At 36.9% G+C, this 17,860-nt stretch overlaps 2 protein-coding genes across 4 annotated transcripts in view; both read right to left on the reverse strand.

Moving 5' to 3' along the window:
• Positions 1 to 5,685, reverse strand: part of LOC109092676 (probable E3 ubiquitin-protein ligase HERC1) — a 44,426-nt gene extending 38,741 nt beyond the window's left edge. Inside the window, 3 exon segments of the mRNA XM_042760000.1 lie at positions 1,515 to 1,610; positions 1,687 to 2,630; positions 5,447 to 5,685. Of these exon segments, the coding sequence (XP_042615934.1) occupies positions 1,515 to 1,610; positions 1,687 to 2,601 (1,011 nt within the window). The 5' untranslated portion in view covers positions 2,602 to 2,630; positions 5,447 to 5,685.
• A 3,046-nt stretch (positions 5,686 to 8,731) lies between these two features.
• LOC109092674 (death-associated protein kinase 3-like) lies at positions 8,732 to 14,061 on the reverse strand. Of its 3 annotated transcripts, none has more exons than XM_042760004.1 (11): positions 13,577 to 14,061; positions 13,128 to 13,138; positions 12,802 to 12,869; positions 12,194 to 12,415; positions 11,923 to 12,061; positions 11,630 to 11,759; positions 10,584 to 10,632; positions 10,458 to 10,484; positions 10,212 to 10,364; positions 10,047 to 10,092; positions 8,732 to 9,918 (listed from the first exon to the last, which is right to left on the reverse strand). In XM_042760004.1, exons 3-11 carry the CDS (start codon positions 12,861 to 12,863, stop codon positions 9,292 to 9,294), a joined length of 1,455 nt encoding a protein of 484 aa, XP_042615938.1. In that variant the 5' UTR covers positions 12,864 to 12,869; positions 13,128 to 13,138; positions 13,577 to 14,061; the 3' UTR covers positions 8,732 to 9,291. The 3 variants fall into 3 exon arrangements, with proteins under 3 accessions (XP_042615938.1, XP_042615937.1, XP_042615936.1); XM_042760003.1 differs by having other exon boundaries at positions 13,097 to 13,138; XM_042760002.1 differs by lacking the exon at positions 13,128 to 13,138 and having other exon boundaries at positions 13,577 to 14,060.
• Positions 14,062 to 17,860: the final 3,799 nt, after the last annotated feature.

A 17,860-nucleotide genomic window follows, 5' to 3' on the forward strand; every position in this document is an offset into this window, starting at 1 on the left:
GAGTTTCTGCGCGAAATCCATAGGTTTCTCTCCAGTGTTTTAACACCTCAAGCTGTTTTCATTCATGTAAAAATATATCTCATTGTCAGGGTCTAGCCTTGTTATATTTTTCTTTCAATAAAAAACTAAATTTTGATTTCTAAATCTCGAGTTTGAAGTCTGTGGGAAACACTTTGTATATGTAAATGAAAGGACTTTTAAGGAATTATTAAGTTGTATGTGCTTACTTTTGTTTTACCCCAATATTGGTTAGTAATGCATTATAACTTTTTTATGTATTGTTATGCCATGCATGCTCTCTTCATAAATGAACCAAGATTTAATAATTACAAATAATTATCCTGCTGATGATGCTTAGTCCAATCTGAAAAAGAGATTGGCTTTAGGGGGGTAACAAAAATCTGAAATCAATACCATTTAAGAAAGGGCAGTTAGCTGCAAAGCCTATCAACATAATCTCACAAATCCCCAACAGTATAATATTGTGGCTAAACTGATTTACATTTATTTTTGGTCCAGATTTGCATGTATTGTTATAGTAATACATTAAACACTGGCAGCAGCTGCCTACCTTCAAGAATGAGAGAATAAACAGAAAATAACAAAGACTCTTTTAGGCTGACAAATTACATCACCAAATATTACAACTATTTCATTTTATTCTAGGTCATTACAATTGCTGAAGTGGACTCCTGAGAACTTGAATAAACGGAATGTGTAAAATCCTTATGAAAGACGTCCTACATTTGAAAAAAAACTAGGGTGATACCTTTCAAGTTCTGTTTTCTTAACCTGATAAAGCCTACGGTATCATTTTTGAAACATACAATTTTAAGGCCTCTACATTATAAACATGATAAAAAAATAAAAAAAACTTTTGTACAGAGTCTACACTACATGCCTTCTGTCTGACTAATGGTTTATACTTTTTTTTAGCAAGTTAAAGGTCTTTTAGTATCATTCTAAAAATGTCTCACTTCAGATTGTGGTACACGTCTTTTTGATGTGAAATCTTTACTATTTTTTATGAGGTAAAGGATAATATTTATATTGTATTATAAGTAATATTTCAATTTAAATTAGGTTAAGGATGATCCATACTTCATTTTAGAAAAAATCAAATCTATTAAATATTATACATAAGGCTTCTGAACGTTTATTTGTACATCTTTTAGCCATCATTGTTCTACATTATATTTTACATATAAATATCAGCAACAGCACCAAATTGCATATTTTTGCTCAACTGGGTCTCTGAAAATGATGATTTTGAGTGTGGATTCATATTCTCCTATTTCATACTATATAAGCCACAAAAGCCTGATGTATTAAGTATGATATAAAGTTTTCATAAATTGCTCTATTTCTAAAAATAAATAAATAGACTATTATTTCTCATACCAGGCTTCACAGGGTTATATATTAAAGTACCACACATTGTTTTTCACGCGTCAAATTGACATGGCCTCCTCTTATCTATACTACAAATATAGATCAATATATTTATATTTTACCTCCTCAAACAGACAAAGTGCAGCCTCGTATAGGGAACAGAGACCATCAGGCGTGCGGGTCGGCTCCCTCCATTGGCTACGATCAGCAGATGAACCCTACAACACCAGACATTCAGTCATTTAACATCCAACACTATGTCATCAGTGTATGAGTGTTTTAGTGAGCATGTACCAGTGAACGCCTCATCTGCATCAGAATGTTCATGAAGCAGTCGTATCCCATCAGCCCCTCCTGGCTCTGCTCCAGGTTGCTGACACCGGCCGATGCAGCCAGGGCCATCTCAACCCACTCCAGCAGGTAGCGCAGCGACCCTCGTTGCGCTGCCAATCCCAGCAGAAGCTCACACGCCAGCCTCCTCCCCACCACATCGGCCCCTGAGTTCCGCATGGTCACTCCTTTCAGAAATGTGGTGACCTGGGCCAGGCAGTCCAAACCCATCGGGGGAATCTTGCTCTCATTGGCCAAGGAGAGCGGCGGAAGGGAGCCCACCACTTCGATGGCTGTGGTGATGACATCATTGCAGAGGTTGATCCCTGGACCGGCCGGAGGAAGCGTCCAGCTCTGCCTGAGCAAAGCAAAAAGCAAACTAAGACCCGTTCGGACGCCCATCTCAATGAGGGCGTCTGTACTAGAGCGCGGCCGCTCGCTAACTGCTTGCAAGTCCGCAGAACCCAGAGTGCTTTCAGTCGAGTGCTGCTGCTGTTTGACCTTGCCCTTGTCATGGTATTTGTTGGAAAGTGCATAAAAAACCCGCTGCAGCACAAGCAGACGTTTGCGTAGGGCAGTAGCAAACGGTGAATCTGAGCACACCATCTTGGCCAGAGCAAGCTGACTGGCCAGCAGCGCATCAAGATAATGCTCCTGTTCGTCGCTGGACAGACACTCTCGCTCAAAGTCCGGCAGCTGAGGGCCCTTCAGACATAGCACCTGCTGAGGGAGAAGAACCACCTCCTTATTGGCCAGCAGCTTGCCATAGAGAAGAGCGACGCCTTCACGGGTGGAGATGGACTCGCTGTCCTCAGCGATCCAGGAGCTGTTGAGGTGCTCCAACCATTTTAGTTTTACTGGTGGTATCATCGCAGCCATGGTGCCACCTTAAAACCTCACCGTCACATCTGAGAGATAAAGAGGTACAGTGAATCTAGGGATGTGGCTATATTAATATTTGATACCGATGGGACAATTATTTTTATGTTAAATAATAAATGACCAATATTAACACTCTATGCTATTTGTACAGACAAAGGTAATCTAAACAAATATAAAAAAAGGGGGAATGAGCATACACAAATCTATTACCATATTGATATTACTCTATATATTATTATATGATACTACTGACAGATAATTATGACTACTGTTCAAAGGTCTGAGATCAGTATGTTTTTTTTAGGAAAATCTATACTTTTATTCAGAAAGGATGCATTAAATTGATCAAAAATGACAGTAAAGACAAAGACATGTATAATGTTACGAAAGATTTTATTTCAATTTAATGCTGTTCTTCTGAACTTTCTATTTATCAAAGAATCCAGAAAAATCATACCCCGTTTCCACAAAAATGTTATGCAGCTGTTTTTAGCATTTCTAATTAACTAAGCATCAAATCAGCATATCTGAATGATTTCTGAACGATCTGTGACACAGAAGACTGGAGTAATGGCTGCTGAAAATTTAGCTTTGTCATTACAGGAATAAATTAAATTTTTTATTTATTTTTTATTTCATTTATTTTATTGCATTTTTTATTTATGATGCATTTAGTGAGTATAAGAGGCATCCTTCCAAAACATAGTAAAAATCTTACTGACTTTTGAATGGCAGTGTATATAAAACATGGACTGATACAAATACATTTTTAAACAAAATCTCTATTATCAGTCAATAACCAATATGGTACTGAAAGATCATGCATCCCAAAGTAAATCAATTTAAACATTAACTGTCTCGCACACATTAGCAGAGAAACCACTTTTCCTTACTAAGCAACTAAAAAAAAAAAAAAACCCAGTGCATTTCCTTTGTTGGCATAAAAAGTGGGGAAGTCATGGCCTAATGGTTAGAGAGTTTGACTCCTAACCCTAAGGTTGTGGGTTCAAATCTCGGGCTGGCAATACCTCGACTGAGGTGCCCTTGAACAAGGCACCGAACCCCCACCTGCTCCCCGAGCGCCGCAGCATAAATGGCTGCCCACTGCTCTGGGTGTGTGTTAACGGTGTGTGTGTGCACTTTGGATGGGTTAAAAGCAGAGCACGAATTCTGAGTATGGGTCACCATACTTGGCTGTATGTCACGTCACTTTTTTTAAAAGATAAAAGAATATAATTTTAGATTAACTACCTCCCTATATTCTGATATAACCATAACCAGAAATTAAAAAAAAACAAGTTGATGATGAAATATGCATTGCATTCATCCTAAAATATGAGAACTGAACTTCGGAACTGACCCATCTAGAAAAATCAAGTGCAGATGAGGCAGTGATGACACATACTTGTCAAGTTGCCAATCAATCTATCAAACCCTGGAGTCCGTACAGCAAAACGACAGCCTTTGGCTCCTCAGCCCGAACCCACATGTAGAAATGTAGGTCTTGAGTCATACCATTGATTATTAACTCATTTATCTAGTCAGCTAACTTTCATAAGTAGGCCAACATTAGACTTTTGTGGGTATGATTTTCATCTTCTTAAACTATTGTCTATTGAATTGAATCTTATAAACCTGTGCAAACGTATAATAAAAATAAAACAGGTGTGTATATCTAATGCAATGCATGGTTTACGCCTGATAACTAATGTAATAAGTACACCATTTCAGCATTTAGCGCATTCATCTTGTTCAAATCTTTTCATAAGACAATAATAACATGTAATAAACCCTATAATACTAAAGTGCATGTTGCTAGTAGCTAAAATATTAGTTATACGAGTGAGACAGTACATGGGCAGTATACAGTAGGCTATATACAGCATTTTAATTACACTCGCCACTACAGGAGGATTACAAGGAAACTGGCTGTATATTCCAGTCTGAACTACAAGATTATCTACTATCAGAATAAATAACAACAGACTAGAAAATTCGTATAGCAAGTTATTTTATACAATCCACCTTATAAAGTTACAGGTTGTCAGCCAATACATTGTTACAGCAGCAAATTAGGTTATTTTAAACCATTCCTCTGCTCTAGACATAATCACACCCTGCGTACAAACACTTTAATGGTCTGAAAATTAGGGTGATTTTTGCGTCGCAACGATTAACGGTGTTGGTTTTGACAATCTTGCGGTTTGCTTATTCATTCAGCAAGCTAACCCATCGCATCACACTGCTTTCATAACCAGCGTTACTTAAATACGTGCTCCTGGAATATCTGGCTGCTTAAATCTTTATTCGAGACCTGCAGCATATTTGTTACAGATATCCAAAAGAAATGTCTTTCAGTGTTCACGTCTGCAAGTGAAGCGGAACTTACAGGCGTTAGCATATTAGCATAGCTAACAGACCAGTACGCGCCAGCAAGCTAAGCTAATGCACTACACTGAAATTACTCACTAACTTTACGTCTTACGTTGTGTGCCTAGACTGAATTGTCACATTAATAAAGCCCCAAGTAAAATACCCAACTGTCTTGACTATATAGCACGGGTATCTTGTCGCATTAGCCCGGCTGTGGAGCTGCCAGGCTGTAATGAAACTGCCCTCCGACACTCACTTCATGAGTCAGCTCAGCTGCTGATATTTCACGTTAAAATCATGCACCCAGACAAACATCTGCCCAACGTACGAGGCATGCATTTGACACATAGACTGTTACAAATACTGAAATGCAAGTTAAGAAGACTACACATAATGTCACGTTTGAAAAGACTTAAACCTGTGGGTTGTTGTGGTAATAAAGAACTGAAAAGGTGAGGCTGGAGCTTACCATAAACTGCCAAAGGCCTATTCAGTGCATGAACGAAAGTGGCTTTCATGTTGCTTAACGGTCCCTCGGCACCTGCATGGGACAGTGCATGACAGAAAAGGCTCGCAATCGCTGGGTTGAGGATCTGGTAAGGCTGAAATATTGAGAGCTGAGTGCGAGGAGAGCAGTGCTGCTCAGTCCCTCACGACTCGGTGTTCAGTCCCTCCCTATCACTCATTACCACTGCACAGAACAACAGCGCTCGCAGCCCGGAGCGGCTCGACACATGCAACCATACCTTTATAAAATGAATATATTCTGTAACACACACCACATGCTAGAGCAGTTCGTTATTTGAAATGATTTTAGAAACAATAGTATTCTCTCTCTCACATACACACACACACAGCCAACGCAATATTCCCACTATGTAATGTATTTAATATTATATACTATCCTATTGTGTGTGTGTATTATATATATATATATATATATATATATATATATATATATATATATATATATATATATATATATATATATATATATATATATATATATATAATTAAATATGCAATTAAGGTTTCATTTTTAGTGGGGCAACTTTTTTTTTACAAAGTGAATAAAACAAAAAAAAAATAATGGTCTAAAAGAAGGCCGACTTAATCTGTACTGCACACATGCAGATAATACTATCTGAGCACACAAAGCAGCGCACGTTCACGCACGCCGAGTCTAATAAAAGATGGGATAATGTGGTTGTCAGACTAAAGAAGCCATTAAAATAAGATAATTACGCTTATTTAATAAGAATGAATTACTGTGAGGCTTAAACTGACCAGAAGAGTCCACGAGCTACAGGCTACCCGAGACCTGACAACTGTATGTTCTTTAATTGCAGTAAAACACTGACCTGCCAAACTTTATAAAAGACAGCAGCCAAACACTAGTGAGTCACTGCCCTCAGAGTTACCCAACAATATACACAATATGATCCTGTCATCTAAAACTAGTACCTCTCATGGATGACATGCCTGTGCGTCCGATAGTAAATATGGGCCCCCTGTAGGCCTAAAAGAATAATGCAAAAACAAGTTTTTTTTTAAAGTCCCTGTAAAGTCAAATTTAAGTATGTGTTCTGAGTTTGTCATACCACAGAAAAATGTGTTATTAGTCACCCAGCAAAATTTGAATGATAAAAAAATTGTGTTTTTCCCCTATTGTGTAGTTTCAATATACCAATACTTTTACCTGTTCCCATTTAAGTGGTTGCTGAAGCATGTGCAGTAAGTGGACTTGTGTGTGTGTGTGTGTGTGTGTGTGTGTGTGTGTGTGTGTGTGTGTGTGTGTGTGTGTGTGTGTGTGTGTGTGTGTGTGTGTTTTTACATCAGTAGGAAAGAAAACAACTCACTTTGTAATACCATTTGTTTCCATTGCACAGGACCATGAAGAAACCCTCTCAGATGACTGTCTCTTGGAGGAAGAACCTGTAAGTGCATCATTAACCTCTGACCTAAATTTGTATATACTCAGGTACTTCTATTCTGACTGCAGCATGAGTTGCAGGAATCCACACCTGCAGAGAGGCCTGCAGAGAGAAGGGAAACAGAGGTGGGCAGTGTGGTTTTTTCTTTTTTTGTATGAGGCATGTATTGAAAGTTCAGTGTCTTCTGCACAAATAGAACAGAGTGACATCCGTTCCCTCTATAGAAGTCTTCAATAGAAGATTGAATGCTATGACTTAAAACAAATTGAGGGAACAAATAGAACTTCAAGCTTTAATGAAGAAAAAGGTTGCACTAGAGATTGAGTTGCTTCAAAAGGAACTTCAGAGTAAGTACTAATACACTTTCAAACAGAACACTATCGGTGACATTGCAAAACAATATCTCTCTTTTTGTCTTTTTTTTTTTTTTTTTTTTTTTGCAGCCAGAAGATGAGTGATGACTTTTATTTTAAGAAAACTAAACTCATAGAAACCATTTTTTTTTTATTTTTATTAACACTTATGAAAAATGGTGTGCTACAATTCTGTCCCATGCAGCTCTGCCACTAGGTTGGTCCAAGAGCACTGGCTGGAGGTCATCCATCAGGCTGCACCTCCACCACAGGGGTCCTCTCCTTTCTGGCTGTGATAATATTGTGTAATGCAGCACATGCAACAATGTTGCATGCCCTGTCAGGTGCAACCCCCAGACTCTTCAGACAGTGAAATCCTTCCTTTAGTTGCCCAAAGGTCATTTCAATGTGTGCCCTTGTCCTGTAAAAGTAAGTGTAGAACTTCACTGTCTGTTTGCTTATGTGCATCAATAGTGTAAAACATTGAGATGTTGAGGCAGGTGAAAAGCGTTTGGTTGGTTTTGATCGGCTCAGAATGCATTTTCAAATCCACATCAACTACATTATCGCGGGGTATTTAATTTTAATTTAAGTGTAAGTGGCAATTTTTTCATGCGAAACGCACCGCAGGTTGTCTATTCGCGTCTTTGCATTGACTTAACATTGAAATCACTCGCGCCAGATGCTCTATTCGCATCTGGTGTGAACGCACCATCAGTAGTCCATCTGCCATCAGTGGTTCAACCTAAACGTTATGAAGCGATGGGAACACTTTTTGTAAGCGAAGAAAACAAAAATAACGACTTTATTCAACAATTCCTTTGTCAACAGTCTCCTCTGTGTCTCTCCATATCACTGTATGCTGCGTATGCTCTTCTGTATCAGCTGCGCCACAAGGATGTGCTGTTTCTACGTGTATTTAGCTTTGATTTGAACAGTGCATCCTTGTGGCGCAGATGATACAGAAGAGCATACACAGCATACGGTGATATGAAGAGACACAGAGTGATTAATGACAAAATTTTCATTTTGGGGTGAAGTATCCCTTTAAGAGATAGAACAGTTATCACAAGATAAATGACTACATAATGCTAAAGCTTAAATGTATTACTCACCAGTAATACACAGAATCAAGCAGAGTATTCAGAGGTATATGGAATAACCTCCTTTAAGTATTCAAAGCTTCCCCAACAGTTCACTGAGAATCAACATCCCTTTCCAGAAGATCCAAAAATGTAGTCAATTGTTTAAAAGAGTCTACACTCTTTGTGCTTCATGAGTACATGCTGGAAGGGACATCATTCTACTAAGCATAGCAACTTATGTCAAGCAGACATAACAATAAGCCCTACTGTACTTATTAAATACAGCAAACTCAAACACACATTCCAAATAAACACACATTGCTTTGAACAGTAGACAGCAATAGAAAAAATAAATAAAAATTGAATGTGAAACTGAGGCACATTCACTAAATCAGCAGGGTTTAATCAAAGAAGCTTGGTTGATTTGCCATTTCAAATATTTCACAAATAACCAAAGGCGGACAATATGTTCTGATCAGATAATATAAATAAAGGAAGCACCATAATTTTAAATACACCTAATACATAATATTAAATCAAAAAGCATCTTGCTTTGTGATTTTACAACTCAAGGCAATCAATAACTGCCAATTTTACAACTCAAGGCAATCAATAATAATAATAAAAATATCTCTAGTGCACATTTTAAAATAAAAATAAAAAATTTGGTTTTGCAATACCAAGAGGTAACTAGCTTGAGATGGAATGACCCTAAAAATATATTAAAAAACATTCATTAATTTTATTTAACCTGTTAACCATAAATAAGTTAACTCATACAAAATTGTTTCATATTTCATGTGTATAGTTCTCTCTGAGTGACCACTGACCATAACTGCTTTTATTCAGGTATATATTCCTCAGCACATTATCTTCAACACATTTAACTCGCCCATGTTAATAAAACGATGTGTGATCAGTGGGTCGCGGGTTATTAATGTGTCATCTCTGCTGGTCCAGATTGCTGCCCGTCAGCAGGTCTCCTCCACAGGATCTATTCAGCAACTCTTGCAGTGCTTCATTGACATCAGTATTAAACACACTGCTAAAGCTACAGTTTGGGAAGGTGACCTGGAATGAACCCACCACTTCCTGTACCCACTGCAGCTCGTCACACAGCTCCTTTTGCAAGGCCTCATAACGAGTCTGCCTCTCCTTATATCGCTCGCTCACTCGGCTAATGCTGGCATCCACACTCTGCATGTCTTCGTGAACACCCCGCCTCTGGGCTTCGACTTTACGAAACTTATAACGGAGCTGGGACAACTCGTGTCTGATGCTTTCACTTTCTTCTTTGTACCACATCTCTTTCTCATTGTAGATGGACACTAGTGTGTCAATGTCTTCCTGCATGGAGTCGTGAGCCGACATCAGCTGGCAGAAAGAGCCCTCCATGGCCGACATGTCCTCCTCCACCTGTGCAAAGCGTTCAAAGTTGATGTAGGTGTTGTTAGGAGGCATGCTGGAGTGGGACTTGATGGTATACTCTTTCAGACGCTTTGTCTTCAGCTGCCTACGCTCTCTCTTTCTCTCTGGTGCTTTACTGCGTTCTTCTTTATGCTCATTAGACTGCCAAGAGACAATCAGGTTAAGACTAAGAGCGATATGTAAAGACTGAGTGAGAGAAAGTGAAAAAGAAAAGAAAATGATTGCCTATAAATGTTTTTCAGGCATGCAATCACAAGCTGATAACATACCTTAATCCAGGGGTGATTCAAGGCATCTTGAATTGTGAGTCTCTTTCTGAAATACATAATTAAGCCATATTACTTGCAAAAAGCACCATATTTTGCTTTGTCACAATCACAAAGCTCACACTCAAACACACATGGCCTTAGATTATCTCGGCCCTCTGCACTCACTTGGTGTCCTTTTCCAGCAGTTGTCGTATAAAATTCTTGGCAAGCTCACTGGTGTGGCCAAAGAATTCATCATCAAACTCATAGTTCATGGCTGAGATGTTTCCCAGAGTGTCTTGCTTCGTTTCTCCTAGGAAAGGAGATGCCCCACTCAACCTTCATTCAGAAAGCGTATTAGCAACATATTCAAACTTTGCTATCAAATTTTACATTTATAGGCTTGAAAAAATTATGTTTTTGTTTACTTACAGAATATATGTTATAACACCAACACTCCTATAAAAGTAAAGCATTTAATTTTTTTAATAAAAAATATATTATAAACTCAAATAATTTAGATTTTTACAATTATTGTACTTTAAAAACTGATCTTACCACATATCTGCTTCCAGTCCCAGTGGTTCATAATTCACAATCTCTGGAGCTGAAAACAATATGAGATTAGGAATAAATCATTAAAAGGATAGTTCACCCAAAAATGAAAATTTGTGGAAAACCCTCAGACCATCCAAGATGTACATGAGTGTTTTTTCATTGGAACACATTTGGTGAAATATCACTTTACATTACTTGCTCAGAATGAGAGTTCAATACTCCACACATAACCAACACGACTCCAGTCAATCAATCAATAAAAAGTGAAAAGCTGCATGTTTTGTAAGAAACAAATCCAGCATTAATGTTTTCAACTTCAAACAGTTCTTTATCCATAATATTGCGTACTCCATCTGAATCAGGAGAGAAATATGCATAGCTCAAACACCATTCACAAGCAAAAACTGCCCAAAACAGTTCTAAACTAATATGTCTGTAAATCTTTATGTGAGAGGACAACAGGGTATGGACATTTTCACAGGAGGAAGCATTATAATGCATTATGGACATATTACATAGTAACGGTTTAAAGTTAAAATGACTTGATGGGTTTGGTTCTTACAAACGCACAGCTTTTCACTTCACAAGACATTAAAGGGGTCATATGATGCTGCTAAAAAGAACATTATTTTGTGTATTTGGTGTGAAATGTTATTGTGATGTTTCTGTTTGAGCTCTCATTCTGACAGCACCCATTCACAGCAGAGGATTCATTAGTGAGCAAGTGATGTAATGCTATATTTCTCTGAATATTTAGCAAATGTGCATTTTTGAGCAAACTATTTCTTTAATAATTAAAAAAGTGTGCTAGGAGTTATTCATACAGAACACATTTTTGCATTCCACTGTGCTGCTTTTCTGTTATTTTTCTGTCAGCATGCTAGACCACCATGTTTGACCACTGCACTCATCTTGCGCATGACACAGACTTTAAAAAATGCTGCACTCAAGTGCATTTTAAGACCGTTGTATTAAAACACATGTTCTGTGTGAATGGCCCCTGAGTGTATGCAGGCTTTAAGATTTAAGCAGAACATATATCATACCAACAAACTCTGGTGTTCCAAAGATGTTTTTAAATTCAACCCCTTCAGCAATCTTGTGGGCCAAGCCAAAATCAATGAGTTTGATTCGGGGCAGTGGGGCGTTCTTATCCAGAAGCATGATGTTTTCAGGCTGCAAACCAGAAAATAAATTACACACACAAGCACACCCACACCCACACTCATATGCACACAAAGGCACACTGTTCTTCTACAGCACTCCACATCTGTCAGCACATATGTGTTGTACTATAATGTTCTAGGGCAGTGTTATGAGGCCAGTGGGTGTACTGTACCTTCAGGTCAAAATGAGCAATATTCCTTGTGTGCAAATAGTGCACGCCCTCTAGAATCTGTTTAATAAACTGTGTGGCTTCCTCCTCACTTAAAGACTCCTTCTCTGCCAGAAAGTCGAAAAGCTCTCCCCCAGACACCCTACAAAAATACATAAACTCCTCTCAGTAAAGATAGGTGAACAATTTAATAAAATATGCACATTAAATGATCCAAGCTCAAACTTATGTAATAGCGATATCATTTGTAAGCATCAATACAAGCTCTACTCACAGCTCCAAAATCAACACCACATCTGTCTTGTTCTCAAACACGTCATGTAACATGACAATATTGGGATGATGTATCTGCTGTAGGATGTTGACCTCTCGCTCAATCTCTTCTCGGAGCACACCTCGCCGGCTAGCAACACTCTGACGCTTCTTTATGAACTTGGCAGCAAAATCTCGGCCTGAACTCTTTTCACGACACTGCTTAACAATTGCAAACTGCCCACTGAAAAACACATGAACAGTTACAAAACACACACCATAATGCATTGTTTAAGTGTTTATGTTGTTTATAATATAGACACTTAAAATGTATATATGTTGTCTATTGTTTTATATATATATATATATATATATATATATATATATATATATATTTTTTTTTTTTTTAATTTTACACCACAGATTGTTGTTATATTTAGTTCATATCAGGGATCCAATTAAAATACTAATGTTTTCACACTGGAATTGTGTGATAAAAGATTTGGTGTCAGGTGAATGACCCAATGCCCCTCTATAGCACCTATATGAATGCAGCTGTGTAATGTGTATCATTTAGTTCTGAAACAATCAGCAAGCATATGATAAACCACCAAGCAAACAAATCTTTACCTCCCAACTTCCTCTCCAATCTCATAGAATGTCTCGACCTGCTGCTGCTTGAACACAGCCATTGTGATCTTATTAAAAAAAAAAAAAAAAATTCTTAATGTTATATTATTATTTTATTAGACTCATAAAAAAAACAGTACACACAAAAATTTACAATTGTTTTATACAACCTCTTTGTATAAATCAACTGCATATCAGTTAAAACCCCTATTTAATGCATATACTGTACAGTATTTTATAGTTTGATGTGACCTAAATATTTCATTCATGATGGTGGGACCAATTTAGATCTTACCGAAGTGTGCAAGATAACGAGGAGGCCTCACCTATATTTAGCCTAAATTTATCCAAGGAAAACAGGTGTCCAGAACATAGAAAAAAAAAAATGGAAAACTCACAAAATGCACAATGGAAAAAGTCTCTTATGACAAGATATTCTTCCCATGTTGTAACACTTCTAATGTGCATTCAATGCTTCTCTCGAAAAAGAAGCACTTTTTGCCCATGGTTTTTTTTTTTTTTTTTTTACCTGACAAACACGACAGTTTTAACTACTGGAGGTAGGTCTAATACCAGATCTCCAAAAAACGGTGTAATGCACTCCCTTCATTTGTTTTTAATTTTCGAAAGTTAACGCGCACGAGCTGACGTATCTGTAATAAAAAAAAAAAAAAATCATCAAATAGCCTACTCCATGCACTCCCCCACAGCGGTAACAATTAAAGACTTACCCAAAGAGTTATTAAAATCAGTAAGTAAAAGAACATGTACCTACCTGTCATCACCAACAAATATGTTACGTTTCCAAAAACCTTTCTTGAGATCACGCGACGTTCTTCACAGACCATTAGAAAGCGCCGAGTCCCAGCAGCGTGTTTCTAAAAGTGGACACGCCACCTGTTGAACTCAAGCCTGAGCGTGAAAGCGACAACACATTCACAGGCATGTCCCATGAATAAAAAAAAAAAAACACAACATAGAGGACTCTTCTGAATTATATCCAGGTTGGACTTCAGTCAGAATGATCAATGTTGTCCGTCCTCGAACTCTTCTATTCTGTTTACTGCTGATATGTGTTAAAGCTTATCAACATTTGAAAACAGTTGTTTGTAGTTTTTGTAATGAGGTAATAAAACACTTGCAAATATTTCTTAGTAAATACACTCTAAATATGCTGGGTTCAGCTTGTTGGGTAATTTTATTGGGTTATTTGTAATAGTTCTACCCAGGTGCTGCAGGTCTGTTTCAGTTCTCCTGACCACCAGGAGTAGAGTTTAAGCACTAGTGGATTACAGCCTACCTCATCACGTGACTTTTGGGTATTTTATCTCGACCTATCGAGCTGGCGCTGTGAATCCACTAGTGCTTAAAGGGATCATGAACTGAGAAATCAAAATTCCCTTGATCTTTTGACACAGAGGTCTTTGTACTATAAAAACATCCTGTAAGTTTAAGAACTCAAAACTTTCTTGTTAGTTTAAAAACAGCTTATATTGAAGCCAATCTGCCAAAACGACAGGTTGAGGAATGTGCCACTTTATGAAGTAACAGTGTGTCTAACCCCCGCCTCTGCAGAAGAAGATCAAAGCCTGCTTTAACAGCACTGCCTGTTTAGCCCGGGAGAGGAATTTTATGCCTGTAAAATCTTGATTTGCCATTGAATAAAAAATATTGTATATGAACTGTTCTTGTCCTATATATATATATATATATATATATATATATATATATATATATATATATATATATATATATATATATATATAACTGATTTTAAGAGTGCATTTTTATTATTTAAAATGAAAAACCTTCAATAGGTTGACCAACCCAGCACTATGTCAAAAACAACTCAGCAAATGGTTTAATGTATAATCAGGGCTGGGGAGTAACGAAATACATGTAACGGCGTTACGTAGGCTATTTAAAATATAAAATATGAGTAACTGTATTTCGTTATAATTACATTTTAAATAAGGGGTAATCAGATTACAGTTACATCCGAAAAGTATTTTAGATTACCAAAGTGATTACTTTTAAGTAATTTCTTAATTTAATACTTAAGTAAACAGTCTGGGGATTTTAACCAATACGGCAACTGATTCTCCGTTTAAATTTATACAGTCTGTGGTCTTCACCCATTCAGTTGGACTGAAATTTGCAGCTGTGTTTTAGAAAATGTTAGAAAAAAAGCAGCAATGCATAATTCTGTAAAAAAGACTTTTAAAAACTTGCACTGATGAGGGAGAAAGCCGTCCGCAAGTAACGGTAAGACAGTTCCACGCGCGAACCGGTTCATTCTGTGAAGCAGAAGCATATAGGCTATAGCCTATATAGCCTCTCTCTCTCTCTCTCTCTCTCTCTATGTATGTATAGGCCTATATAAATTTTGTGACTGACGCCAGCGATTAACTGCACGTTTCCTTATTTGAAGACCATTTAAATAAGAATTGAAAAAAAAAAAAAATCAGAAAAATGACATTTCTGAATAAAATTATTTTATACACTTTAGCTATATCTAACTTGGCATTTTCAATTAATGTAGGCCTGTTACATTCTTCTGATTATTGGGCCTATTCATATTATTAAGTTATTTTATTCTTAAATTAATATTAAAATTGTTTTGCCCCACAATAATTGCATTACCGCAAAACTGACGCCGCGAGGTCAAGATTAGGCTAGCTTACTCCTTATTGAAAATGTTTTTAAAGGTCTTTCAAAACAGGTTTATTGATTATAGGCCTATAATTAAAATTATTAACACTGCAATCATCAAAAAAAAAAAGCTTTATTTCACGCACCGACTTATAAAAAACTGTTTTACACGAAATATTTCATTTCTCTTTATTTATTTATTTTTTAAATTTAACACACACACACACACACCACTGGCACATATAGGCCTATCTGAGATCGCGATGTGCAAAAAGTAACATTCAGCAGCTCATAAACTTCTTGTCAGCCCTACCACGCGACTTTTATTAATCGATACTGAATGCTACATTATATTTCTCAGCAAAGAGGGAGTAAAATCGCTGTTTTTTAAGTAACTAAACTCAGCTTCATTGTTTGTAGAGAGAGACAGACGCAGACAATTTAGGCTACACATCTTTCTCTCTCTCTGTCAAAATGTCTCTCTCTGTCTCTCTGTCATATTTGATAAAAATGATAGAGTATGCTATGCATCACTGGATATAGCTGGCGGTCATTTTACATTTCTATCGTAAAACTTATCTAAAAGTTGACTCATATTAAATGATTTCTAACTTCATCTTACCTCGCTCTCTTTAAAGTTAAACTGACGCCTCGCGCTCTGCTTCTGTGAACAGTAAACCCCGCATACTTTGATTTGATTGGCCAACTCAGTCATTTTGACATTGACGAGCACTGTTAGACCGCTGAGGCTTTGATCTGAAGCGCCTAGTATGTGCTAGCGCAAGTTAATTCTCACACTTTAATAGTAGGCTATTTATAGCTCCTAACAGGACAGGTTGTGTGACTATGAGAAGTTATTACCTCAAAATGTACGTCAGTATGCAGTTTTCCCGCGTGCTCGCGTGCCAGCGATTATCCCTCTGCGTGCCACTGTTGGCACGCGTGCCGTAGGTTGCCGACTCCTGGTATACCATTATCAGCATATGAAGTAGATTTGTCCGCTCACTTTTAACCAGGCCCGCCCAAAAAATAAAATTCTGCCTACGCCACTGGTATGTCTGAATTCGTTTTGAAGCTTGGAATGCAGCATGAAACAGCACGGAATCCCATTCATTGTATTCAAATCGAATTTCTTTTGAATGGAAGATTTAAATAACATAACATTATTTTGTTGTTCATAGAAATTCTGTGGAAAATTGTTGTTGTTAAAAATAAAATGCAAAGAAAACACAAATCTTATCACTTTTATTTAGAGTTGAAAAAGCATAAAAACAAGACATCCAGTTAATATGTTCCTTTGTGTGTTTCTTAAGTGTTTTAAAGTATTCTAAACTATTTAGATTAAGTTACTAAACCTGAGTAATCTAACGAAATACATTACTGATTACTTTTTAAAGCTTGTATTTTGTAATCTGTAGTGAAATACATTTTAAAAGTAACCTTCCCAGCCCTGTGTATAAACCCCAACAAGCTGGGTTAAAATAACCCAGATGTGTTCTGTCCAATATTCACCCAGTGCTGGGTTGACAAATAGCCCAGAAATGTTGTTTTTAACCCAGCATATAAATAAATAAATAAACCCAGCATATAAATTTATTAAACTTGAATAAAAACCAACATACTTTTTTTGCCGCAATTCATTTAATCAGAAATGTATACATTTATTTTGACAGTTTAACCACATAGATATTTTTGACTCTATGTCCGATCAAAAATATAAAAATATTTTTTTTATTTAATTCATACATTTAAAATGTTATAAAATTGCTAAATTGCTCTTCTTCAAAATTCAAGACTAATTCCTGACTGATTATTTTTTCTTAATTTAATCTAAAACAGTTAAAACTGAACATTACATGAAAATGTGGAGGTACAGTACATATTTAGCTGACATGCAAATTGTGAGGCCTAAAATTTAAATTAAACATCCATGCTACCATCACATTGTCTTTTATGCCCTGAGGCTGATAATCAAACTCATCAAAATGTATCAAAACAAGGCAAATTGCAATAATGTATGTGAACTATCAGACATTGGTGCTCTGAAACACAAAAATTATATTATTACTAATAAGCCTGTGCAACTTTTTTCCCCAGATGAGCATATTCATTTTTTAAATGTTAATACCGTTTATATAAATGTGCAGTGGTTATAGTTCCTGATCCAATCTGTTTCACAAATCCAAACCACTTTTTTAGTCTTTGATATTTATACAAGTCTGCAACTCAGGCGGAAGTGCCTTCTAAATAAAGTGCAATAAAATCACACTGAACCAGTAAGTCGTTATTGACTACAGGCAGATATACTCAAACAATAGAACCATTTACATTTGCAAGATCACACATTTACGTATGAGGAAACTAAGCAAATGAAGTGTGCCTGTTTCCTGTTGCAGTAAGTGAGTGA

Source organism: Cyprinus carpio, chromosome A7, assembly GCF_018340385.1.
Source record: "Cyprinus carpio isolate SPL01 chromosome A7, ASM1834038v1, whole genome shotgun sequence".
In the NCBI taxonomy this organism is placed as follows: Eukaryota; Metazoa; Chordata; class Actinopteri; order Cypriniformes; family Cyprinidae; genus Cyprinus; species Cyprinus carpio.

Coding starts and splice junctions, on each gene's coding strand:
- LOC109092674 (XM_042760004.1), bottom strand. CDS start 12,863: ATGGCTGTGTTCAAGCAGCAGCAGGTCGAGACATTCTATGAGATTGGA. Junction 10,093..10,211: donor CTGCTGGAAAAGGACACCAA/GTGAGTGCAGAG, acceptor TATGTATTTCAG/AAAGAGACTCACAATTCAAG. Junction 9,919..10,046: donor TGAATCACCCCTGGATTAAG/GTATGTTATCAG, acceptor GTCTCTTGGCAG/TCTAATGAGCATAAAGAAGA.